The following is a 12,073-nucleotide window of genomic DNA, read 5'->3' on the forward strand; positions in this document are numbered from 1 at the left end:
ATGGCCCACGAAGTAGGTATTCCTGTTTCCATTTTATACATGAGGAAGCCGAGGCTCAGAGTAAAGTAATTTGTCCAAGGTTATACAGGTTATAAGTCACAGAATCAAGATTTGAACCTCAACGTAGCAAGACACACAGGCTTGTGTTTTCTCTATTAAACCAAATTTCTTCCCCTTCTCTTCCCTTCCAGTGACGTTTCCACAAAGCAGTCTTGGGTATTACACTGCTTTCAGTTACAAACGAGAGGAAGCCTGGTTCACGTGACTTACACTTGCAGACATTCATTAAGTGAGGTGGCTGGAAGTCCAACAGGAAGGTGGATTTCAGATGCAGGATCTCAGAGCTCCAATTGTATCCCTCTGGGTTTCTGTTGGTGTTGCCTCCTTGGGGTGCTGACTTCATCCTTCATGGTTACAGCTATTCTAGTTATCACAGATTGACCTGCAAAGGAAGGGGGACTATTTCGTCCCCTCTTTGAAGAGCAAAGAAACCGTTTCGAGAAGTCTGTATTGCGTGTGATTGAGCAGAAGTGGATCACGTGCTTGTGTTCCACCAGTCCCAGCAGGGACACTGGCCTCACCGTGATTGTCTTCGACCTCATCAGATTGAGTGTCTAATCCAAAAAATGTTACAGTGCCCCTGAATTATCCTGAAATGAAATTCAGATATATCGAGGTACATAGAGTGTTTCTTAAAAATCAATATAAAACCTTAAGAGAAATATGAAGGAGGAATAAAGGGAAGGTAATTTTTAATAAAATAATTTTCAGTATATAAGTGCTTGGACACTACTGTAATAGAATAATCAGATCTTTATACTCCTACAAATGTACTAACTACAAACGTAGTTAAACAGAAATGCGTCATTGGTTTCCAAGCATCAGAGCAACCTTGCCAAATTATATGATTCTCTGAAGCAAACAACTTTTTGTAAATCTCTGAACACTAGAAAGTGTGAGTTTTTTCCTGATTGGCACAGTTGTTGTAATCCTGGAAAGAAGTTGGTATTTTATATTAAAATCAAAAATACTTTTTGTTAACATGGAGGGTAATCTCAGTTAATTCCAAACAGGTTTTTCACCCATGTGAACTTTCATTGGAACATTTAAAAAAAATTTTTTTTGACAGGCAGAGTGGACAGAGACAGAGACAGAGAGAAAGGTCTTCCTTTGCCGTTGGTTCACCCCACAGTGGCCACTGCGGCCGGCGCGCTGCGCTGATCTGAAGCCAGGAGCCAGGTGCTTCCTCCTGGTCTCCCATGCGGGTGCAGGGCCCAAGCACTTGGGCCATCCTCCACTGCACTCCTGGGCCACAACAGAGAGCTGGACTGGAAGAGGAGTAACCAGGACAGAACCGGCGCCCCGACCGGGACTAGAACCTGGTGTGCTGGCGCCGCAAGGCGGAGGATTAGCCTATTGAGCCGTGGCATCTGCCAACATTTAAAAATTAAGATCAGCTGTGACACAAGTTTTTGTTGTAAAACGGTCCTGTACTTTGAAAATGTGCAGGTCCGCGATCTTGCCCTACAAGCCAGCAGCATGCCCCTCCCGACTGTTGTGACAGCCAGAAATGCCCCCGCCATTTCCCAAGTCTCCTCCTTTGGGTCATCCTTATGGTAGGTGCCGAGTTGCCGACTGTAACAAGACCACTACAGGCTCATCAGCATATTGAGGCATGGTCTGGAGTCTTATGGGACTCATCGGATGTGGGTCATCTGTATGGCTAGACCGGCTATTCCAGGGTTGGCTCTCCTGGAGCACAACTGTGCTTTCATGGTCACGTTCCTGAGTGAGGACCATAGTGATTCGTCAGCATGCAGGCAGCTCCCCTAGCAAATCCACTGTGAGACTATAAATTCTCTGAGGAAAAGAGTATCTTGACTGCCTGCAATTAACATAACAAATTGAAAAGCTGTCTATTTTTGGAGATACAGTCTAATGAATCAAGGCAGAAACACTCTTGAAACCTTTTTTGGGCCTCTTCAGTCAGGGACATGAGACCTTGGCGTGATGGCTTAAAATAGTAAGTGCTTCCCCACTGTCTCAGGTTGCTGAATTATATCTAGTTTGTTTTTGAAAAACCCCAGGCTCGCTAAACATGACCTCCCTCCAGGGTCCCTTCTCTGTCTTTTTTCTTTGTCCTGTATGGATTAATCACAATCAGTTTATCACGTTTAGTAATATTTTATTGTTTCTACCCCAAATTTTTCTTTTTCTTTAAAGGATAAAGAAATTTTGCTTTGTCATTTTTTAATCTCTATTTTATTTCTCGGATTACCAAACAAGTTCAGTTTATAATATTCAAACATTATCACCATTTATAATATAGAAAGACAGGCTCCTATAACCCCATACTCCAGAAATAACTATCATAATAAATGGTTTCCTGCCGTGTTTCTAATAGACACGAGTCTATTTATATTTTTAATGTGTTTCCATAGTCCTTCTGACCTGATTCCATTACTATTCCGTCTAAATGGTAATGATCTGAAGTCAGGTTAAACCAGCCTCTAAGCTCTATCCTCCCCCTACCCCTGCTTGCCTTTGCTCCTATTTAAGCGTCCTTCTTTTTTATTAAAAAAAAAAATGCTTTTTATTTGAAAGACAGAGGAACACACACAGCTTTTCTATCTGCTGCTTCACTCCACAAACACCTACAAGAACCAGCGCTGGGGGGCCAGTGCTGTAGCACTGTGGATTAAAGTCCCGGCCTGTGGCGCTAGCATTCCATGTGGGCGCCGGTTCAAGTCCCAGCTGCTCCTCTTCCAATCCAGCTCTCTGCTATGGCCTGGGAAAACAGTAGAGGATGGCCCAAGTCTTTGGGCCCCTGTACCCATGTGGAAGGCCTGGAGGAAGCTCCTGGCTTCGGATCAGCTCAGCTCTGGCCATTGCGGCCACTGGGAGAGTGAACCAGCAGATGGAAGGCCTCTTTCTCTCTGGCTCTACCTCTCTGTGTAACTCTGTCTTTCAAATAAATGAAATAAATCTTTAAAAAAAAGAAGAAGAACCAATGCTGGACTGGGGTGACACTTGGAGCCCAGAGCTTAGTCCAGGTCTCCCAGGTGGGTGACAGGGACCCCTGTAACTGAGCCGCCTCCTGCTGCCTTCCAGGGTGTGCATAAGCAGAAAGCCAAAAGCAGAAGCAGAGCTGGGATTGAAACCCAAGCAGTGCAGTATGTGGTCAGGCGCCCCTGGCAGCTTCTTGATGGCTGTGCTTACTGCCCACCCTGAGTGTCATTCTCCTGCTTGACAGGTTAGGAATTCTGGATGTCGGAATTCAGAAATTCTTTAAAATGAGAAATAAAATAAGAGGGAAACAGTAGGACTAGAAACTAAAAGATAACGTGGGCTAGAAATTAATACACATGAGAAAAAACAATTTATGAATAGTTCTGCTGTTTAACTATGTGGTCTTGGATAATTACTTAGCCTAAATCAGTGGAGTTTTTTAGAACATATTTTTAATTCAAATTTTTATTAAGTGAAAAAAATATTTTAAAATACAAAGAAAAATTATTATATTTTTGACAGGCAGAGTGGACAGTGAGAGAGAGAGAGAGAAAGGTCTTCCTTTTGCCGTTGGTTCACCCTCCAATGGCCGCCACGGCCAGCACGCTGTGGCCGGCGCACCGCGCTGATCTGATGGCAGGAGCCAGGTGCTTCTCCTGGTCTCCCATGCAGGTGCAGGGCCCAGGCACTTCGGCCATCCTCCACTGCACTCCCTGGCCACAGCAGAGAGCTGGCCTGGAAGAGGGGCAACCGGGACAGAATCCGGTGCCCCGACCGGGACTAGAACCCGGGGTGCTGGTGCCGCAAGGCAGAGGATTAGCCTAGTGAGCCACGGCGCCGGCCAAGAAAAATTATTAGTACCTTGAGTTAACCACTGTTAGGACATTTTAAAGCAAGCTGTGAATGAAAGATTTATTCCTATTAAAATAGCTCATAGCCGGCGCCGTGGCTCAATAGGCTAATCCTCCACCTTGTGGCGCCGGCACACCGGGTTCTAGTCCCGGTTGGGGCGCCGGATTCTGTCCCGGTTGCCCCTCTTCCAGGCCAGCTCTCTGCTATGGCCAGGGAGTGCAGTGGAGGATGGCCCAGGTGCTTGGGCCCTGCACCCCATGGGAGACCAGGAAAAGCACCTGGATCCTGGCTCCTGCCATCGGATCAGCGCGGTGCGCCGGCTGCAGCGGCGGCCATTGGAGGGTGAACCAACGGCAAAGGAAGACCTTTCTCTCTGTCTCGCTCTCTCACTGTCCACTCTGCCTGTCAAAAATAAAAAAAATAAATAAATAAATAAATAAATAAAAATAAAATAGCTCATAAAGTATACATTTGGATTGGTGGTTAAGATGCCCACTTCCCACGTTGGAGTACCTGAGACTGATACCCAGCTCTGGCTCCTGACTCCAACTTACTACTCATGCAGATCCTGGGAGGCAGCCATGATGACTCAAGCAACTGAGTTCCTGCCACTCATCTGAGAGACTCTGGTTGAGTTCCTGCCTCCCAATTTCAGCCTGACCCTGGCCCAGTCCGAGCCATTTCAGGCATCTGGGAAGTGAACCAGTAGATGGAATCAATCAATCTCTCTCTCTCTCTCTCTCATTCTCAAGTTTTATTTAAAACATTTAAAAATAAATAAAATAATTTTCAATTAAAGCAGTAGGAGGACACACTGCCTCCTTAAAAAGAATCGTATCTACATCTTCTATGTTGATGTAAGAATAAACCAGGGGGCTGGTGTAGTGGCACAGCAAGTGAAGTCACCACCTGCAATGCAGGCATTCCGTGTGAGTGCTGATTTGTGTCCCCAGCTGCTCTGCTTCTGATTCAGCTCCCTGCTAATGTGCCTGGAAAGCAGTGGAAAATGGCCTAATTTCTTGGGCCCCAGCACCCATGTGGGAGAACCAGAGGGTGTTCCAGGTTCATGTCTTCAGCCTGGTCGAGCCCCAACTATGGTGGGCATTTGAGGAATGAACCAATGGATGGAAGATCTCTCTCTTGCTCTCTGTCACTCTGCCTTTCAAATAAATAAATAATTTTAAAGATTTACTTATTTATTTGAAAGAGTGACACAGAGAGAAATTTTCCATTTGCTGGTTCACTCCCCAGATGGCTGCAACAGCCAGGGCTGGGCCAAGCTGAAGCCAGGAACCAGGAACTCAACCAGTTCTCCCACATGGGTGATACGACCCCAGACATTTGGACCGTCTTCTGCTGCTCTTCCCAGGCCATTAGTGTTAGGTTTGGAATAGCTCGGGATCCTCGCCTTTTGTACCCCCAGAAAAGAGAGATAGAAGAGACAGTGCTGACCTCCAATAGACAGGTTGCTTTATTGAAGCAAAGAGGGGCAACTGTCTGTTCTTGCAAAGAGTCTGTGCAGCGCACATGGGGCTGGATTTTTATATGGCTGGAGAGGAAATCTGCCGCCACTGGTGGGAGTTAGGGGGCTTGCAGCTGGCAGGAAGTAGGGAGTATGGGGCTTTTAGAAGCCCCTGGGAACTCTCCTCTTACCTGTTTCACAAGCTGCCTTGTACAGCTTATCTGTTTTGCCAGTTGCTTTGCAAGGAGTCTGGGGGGTGTTGAGCTTGGTTCCTGCACCAAGGGTCTCAACAAAAAGGGAAGACACGGGGTGGGGCAAGGCAGGGAGGCTGGAGCAATATGCCCTTTAATTAGCAGGGAGCTGAATCAGAAGCGGAGCAGCCAGGACACATATGGGAGGCTGCCGTCGCAGGCAGCAGCTTTACCCAGATGCCACAGTGCCTGCCCCAAATAAAATTTTTTTAAAAAGTAAATTGGGGGAAGGGCCAGCACTGTGGCACAGTGGGTTAAAGCCCTGGCCTGAAGAACCAGCATCCCATATGGGTGCCAGTTCTAGTCCCGGCTGCTCCTCTTCCGATCCAGCTCTCTGCTGTGGTCTGGGAAGGCAGTAGATGGCTCAAGTCCTTGGGCCCCTGCACCTAGGTGGGAGACCCGGAAGAAGCTCCTGGCTTCAGATCGGCGCAGCTCCGGCCGTTGCAGTCATCTGGGGAGTGAACCAGCAGATGGAAGACCTCTCTCTCTGTCTCTACCTCTCTCTGTAACTCCATCTTTCAAATAAATAAAATAAATCTTTAAAAAAAAAAAGTAAATTGGGGGGCCGGTGCTGTGGTAGGCTAAGCCGCTGCCTGTAGAGCTGGCATCCCAAATGGGCACCAGTTCATGTCCCAGTTGTTCCTATTTTCATCCAGCTCTCTGCTATGGCCTGGGAAAGCAGTAGCGAATGGCTCAAGTGCTTGGGCCCCACATGGGAGACCTGGAAGAAGCTCCTGGCTTCAGATCAACCCAGCTGTAGCCATTGTGGCCATCTGGGGAGCGAACCAGCGGATGGAAGATCTTTGTCTCTGTCTCTCTCTAACTCTGCCTCTCAAATAACTAAATAAAACCTTTTCTAAAAAAAAATAAATTGGAATCAAATAAGAAGATAGGAAATTTTTACAATAATATTTAAAAATTTGAAATAATGCAGATTTACAAAAAGACTGCAACTACAGGTAACTTTTTCTGCACATTGAGGACAATTGCCAACCCAATGCTTTTTTATCCCTGCCTTAGTTCTTTCTTGCTGCTGTAACACAGTACTTTGAACTTGGTGATTTATAAGCAATAGAAATGAATTGCTCACAGCTCTGGAGGCTGGGAAGTCCCAGGTGAAGACCCCTGTAGTTCCATGCCTGGTGAGGAGCTGGTCCTTATGGGTGAAAGGGGCAGGCAGGCTCCCGCAGGGCTCTTGCACAAGGGCACTAATCCCATTCACAAGGACAAACTCTCACAACCTGTTCCCCTTCCAAAGGCCTCACCTCAAACATCATCACCTTGGCCATTAGGTTTCAAAATGAATTTTGGGAGGCACATGCATTCCAACCATAACAACCCCCAATTACTTCTAGGTATATTTTCTTTTCTTTTTTATTTTTATTACTTTTTTTTAAAGATCCATACATTTATTTGAAACTCAGAGTTACAGAGTGAGAGGGAAAGACAGAGAAATCATTCATCCACTGGTTCATTCCCCAGGTGACCACAACGGCCAGGGCTGGGCTAGGCCTCAGCCAGGAGCTTCATCAAGGTCTCCCACGTGGGTGGCAGGGGCCCAAACACTTGGGTTATCTTCTACTGCTTTTTCCAGGAAAATTAGGAGGGCGCTGAATCAGAAGTAGAACAGCTGGCGTCCCACAAGGCACAAACTGGCGCCCGTAAGGGAAGCCAGCCGTCAAGGCAGTGGTTTTACCTGCTAGGCCACAGTGCTGACCCCTGTACATTTTCTACAAACAAGCACAGAGTATAGCTATCAAAATTAGCATTAATTTATTATTACCATTTAATCCGTAGATCTAATTTGAGTTTCACTAGCTGTCCTAATAGTATTTTTTTTTTATAAAAAAGGAATTCAGTCCATTGTTATGTCATATTTAATTGCCACATCGTGTTAGTCTTTTTTGGTCTGAAACAGTTTCTTAGTCTTTGACTACAGTTGACTTCTTTTGCATAAAGTCTTCAATCTGAATGATTCTAACGCTTCCTCAGTTTTAGATTTAGACTGTATGTCTGTGATAGGGTTGTCATACAAGTGACGCTGCATTTTTCTCACTGAATCCTATTAACATGTGATTTCTTCTTATCCCATGACTATTTCTGTTGTTTTTGATCACTTGATTGAGATGGTGTCTTCCAGGCTTTTCTACTTCAAAAGTATTTTTCATCTTTGAAGTTAATAAGCTTTTTGGTGAAGAAATTCTAACAAACTGCAGATATTCTGTTCTTCATAAAAAGTTCATTTTTGGGGGGTCAGAGTTGTGGCATAACGAGTTAAGCCACCTCCTGTGACTCTGGCATCCCACATGGGCACTGTTTCAAGTCCCAGCTGCTATTCTACTTCCAATTCATCTCCCTGCTAATGTGCCTGGGAAAGCAGTGGAAAATGGCCCAAGTCCTTAGGCCTCTGCACCCACATGGGAGACCTGGAGGAAGGTCCTGACTCCTGGCTTTGGCCTGGTCCAGTCCCAGCCATTGTGGGCATTTGGGGAGTGAACCAGTGAATGGAAGATATCTCTCTCTCTGGTTCTTCCTCTCTCTCTCTCTCTCTGTAACTCTGCCTTTCAAATAAATAAAAAATAAATCATTAAAAATTTTCTTTTATTTGAAAGAATGACTGAGAGAGAGAGTGAAGGAGAGACAAAGAAAGAGATCTTCCATTTGCTGGTCCACTCCCCAACTTGGCACAACAGCTAGGACTAGGAAAGCCTGAAGCCAGGAGCCTGGAACTCCATCTGGGTCTCCCACGTGGATAGCACGAGCCCAAGCACTTGGGTCATCTTCTGCTGCCGTCCCAGGTGCAGGGAGCTGGATCAGAAGTGGAGCAGAGAGGACTCAGACTGGTGCTCCTGTATGGGATGCCAGCGTGGCAGGCAGCAGCTTAACCTGCTGCACCACAACACTGGCCCCATTGATCAAATTATTTATCCATTCATTTTTATGTGTATGGAACCATTGCTTCCTCTTTTTGTTTGTTTTTAGGATCTAGTTCATTATTTCAAAGTCAGTTTCAGAGAGAGTGCTTTGTAAATTATCCAGCTTTGTCTTATTGTTAAAGTAGAAGCTTCTCTTTCCATATCCTAACTGCCTCTGAAATCCTTGGTTTAATTAAATCTTGCAGGAAAGCCCAACGTGTTAACCACAGAGCTTAGCTGGAGCCCCTTCCCATGCCTCCGCAGCCCTTGCCTTCCATCGGAATACTGAAGAGGCTTTGCAGAGCACGATTTGAAAAGCACTCATCTAAGTTATTTCTGAAGTACCTTCTCATTGTCAAACATGCAAACTCAGTCTTCCTGACCAGTTGTCTGGACCAGGCTTGCTTATACCCCTTGTTCTTTCTGTTTATCACAGGTGCTTATGGAAACCCTGGGTGCTCTAGGGGCGCAGTGTCGATGGGCTGCCTGCAACATCTACTCCACTCTCAACGAAGTGGCTGCTGCTCTCGCAGAAAGTGGTAAGATCTTTTGCATATTCTTTATGTCCTCAGCTAAAGTAAGTCTCCACAAAGTTGTATTTTTTCAATATAAATCTTTATGGGAGATTGATAGTATAAAGGAGCCATCTTAGAAGAAATGGATCTTGGGCCAGCGTGGCATAGCAGGTAAAGCTGCTGCCTACAGTGCTGGCATCCCATATGGGCACAGCTCCCTGCTCGTGGCCTGGGAAGAGCAGCAGAAGATAGCCCAAGTGCTTAGGCCGCTGTCACCCACAGGGGAGACCTGGAAGAAGCTCCTGACTCCTGGCTTTGGTCTGGCCCAGTCCTGGCCATTGCAGCTATCTGGGGAGTGAATCAGCAGATGGAAGATCTCCCTCTCTGTCTTTCCCTCTCTCTCTGTAACTCTGACTTTCAAATAAGTAAAAAAGTAAGTCTTTAAAAAAGAAGAAGAAATAGATCTCTATTCTTTATTTTAAAACTTTTTATTTATTTTCATTTTTTGAAAGGCAGAGGGACAGAGATTTTCCACCCTCTGGGTTTTGTTGTTGTTGTTGTTTGTTTATTTTTTAAGATTTACTTATTTACTTGAAAGGCAGACTTCTAGAGAGGCAGAAACAGAGAGAAAGAGAAAGATATCTTCTATCCACTGGTTCATTCCCCAACTGGCTGCAGTGGCTGGAGCTGAGCTGATCTGAAGCCAGGAGCCAGGAGCTTCTTCCAGGTCTCCCACATGGGTTCAGAGGCCCAAGGACTTGGGCCATCTTCCACAGATGATGCAGAGAGCCGAATCAGAAGTAGAACAGCCGGGAATTGAACCAACACCTCTATGGGATGCTGGCACTGCAGGTGGTGGCTCTACCCACTGTGCCATAGCGCCAGCCCCTCCACCCCCTGGTTTACTCCTCTAATGTCTACAACAACCAGGGCTGAGCCAGAATGAAGCTAGGAAACTGAACTCAATCCAGGTCTCCCACGTGGCTGGCAGGGATCCGAGTATTGGAGCCATCATCTGCTGCCTCCCAGGGTGTGCGTTGTTGGGACGCTGGATTGGAAGCAGGGTGGCCAGGACTCTAACCAGGCACTCCCATATGGGATGACATACCCTGCACATGACTACCCCCTGGGTCCCTGTGTTTTGGTTTATTTATTTGGTTGGTAGGTTGGGTTTTTTTCAGATTTATTTTATTTATCTAAAAAAGCAGAATGACAGAGAGGGAATGTCAGAGAAGGAGATTTTTCCGTCAGCTGGTTTACTCCCTGAATGACTGCAATGGCCAGGGTTGGGCCAGGCCAAAGCCAGGAGCCTGGAACTCCATCCAGGACTCCCACGTGGATGGCAGGGACCCAGTACTAGAGCCATCTTCTGCTGCTCTCCTAGGCGCAGTAGCAGGGAGCTAGTTCACAGCTTTTCTTGTTTTTCCCTGTTTTGAGGCTTAGCCTCTGGGCTATGTATACGACTCAACTTTTAAGCATGCGCAGTTGTTTAGTTGGCAGACCCTGTGGAGTCTGGTGTCTGACCAGGTCTAGAACCTTCAGGCATATTGCTTCTCTGAGTTTTGGGGTTTTTCTAATTTAAAAAATGGAAATAATACCTATTTTATAGGGTTGATAGGATTAAAACACATTTAAAATGAGGCCTAGGTGCTCACTGTGTTAGGGAGTGTGTATTTGAAAGCAGGCCTCTGCTTCTCAGGTGCGTTAGCAGGGAGCTAGATGGGAAGTGGAGCAACTGGGACTCTAACCAGGCACTCCAATGTGGAGTGGTGGTGTCGCAGGCTGTGCCACAGTGCCGGTCCTGGATCTCCATTCTTGATGAGTTTGTTTTCTTGGGCTGATGTTGAGTATAATCTGGTTAACTTTGCTGTTTTTTACAGTTGGGCAGCATCTATCTATGTCTAATATTCCGTTACTAGTTAATCTTTTGCTTTGACTGACAAAAAGTAGCACTACTACTCCCTGAACACTACTCATTGTCGAAGGTAATACGGATTAAAGAAGCAAATACCTGAGCTACAGTTTTACGGCCCTGCTGATTTTCCGGCACATGGTTTGCCCTGATTTAATGTTTGGTGTTTCTGCTTCAGCAGTACAGAGGACTTGACCTGACAGATTAATATTTGATTGCAACATCCACTGAGTCTTGAAAGACAAGAGAAATAGAGAAATTTGGACTTTGCCAGCTTCTTACCTCACTCTCTGGCAGCACAGCACAGACCAGGGTACCAAACACTTGCTTCAAACCTTCTGCAGCATACCAGCAAAACCCTAGAGTATGCTGTGCTCTTTCTGCTAGCACTCTCAACATTTCATTTGTTCTTTCATTTATATTCATTCATTCACTTATAAAATTTTACTGATGTCTCTATGATAGAAGTGTTTTAAGGGGCCAGTGCTGTGTCATAGTGGGTAAAGCCGCTGCCTGCACTGCCGACACCCCCTTTGGGGCTGGTTCGAGTCCTGGCCACCCTGCTTCCTATCCAGCTCTCTGCTATGGTCTGGAAAGCAGTAGAAGATGGCCCAAGTCCTTGGGTCCCTGCACCCACATGGGAGACCCAAGGGAAGTTCCTGGCTCCTGACTTTGGATCAGCCCAGCTCCATCCATTGCCACCATTTGGGGTGTGAACCCCAATTTGAATGCCTTTCAAATAAAATAAATAGATCTTTTTTAAAAAAAAACTTTAAATATTAAATCTGTAGCTTAATCACTTGTACAGATACATTCATTTCCTGTTTTCTCTTTTCAACAAATGCTTATAGACCTACTTTAAGAGGGCTAAGGAAAAATGAGATAATATCTTTACCCTTGGAATTTTCTATTTTAGTTGAGGACATAACATATATATAAAATAATGAGACAAATGCCATGACAGATCATATTCAGTATATTAAAATGGTGCTTAGAAAAGTTCTGATTCCTTGAGATTCCTCTTTCCACTGGTTTAATAAGGTCGCAGGAGGACCATGACCTGTAACTGAGCTATGAAGTGTGGCAACATCTTAGCAGATAGAGAAGAGTCTAAGAGTGTTCTTAATGGGGGGAATAGAATGACCGAAGTATAGAAG

At 45.6% G+C, this 12,073-nt stretch overlaps 1 protein-coding gene across 10 annotated transcripts in view; it reads left to right on the top strand.

Annotated features, from left to right (window-relative positions):
- The window catches only part of AHCYL2 (adenosylhomocysteinase like 2), a 228,156-nt gene that overhangs the window by 178,175 nt on the left and 37,908 nt on the right, over positions 1-12,073 (top strand). For all 10 annotated transcript variants that reach the window (XM_002712027.4, XM_008258211.4, XM_008258209.4 and 7 more), the window contains exon 5: positions 8,926-9,028. In XM_002712027.4, the coding sequence (XP_002712073.3) occupies positions 8,926-9,028 (103 nt within the window). The remainder of the gene's footprint in view (positions 1-8,925; positions 9,029-12,073) is intronic.

The sequence above is a fragment of the Oryctolagus cuniculus genome, chromosome 3 (assembly GCF_964237555.1).
Source record: "Oryctolagus cuniculus chromosome 3, mOryCun1.1, whole genome shotgun sequence".
In the NCBI taxonomy this organism is placed as follows: Eukaryota; Metazoa; Chordata; class Mammalia; order Lagomorpha; family Leporidae; genus Oryctolagus; species Oryctolagus cuniculus.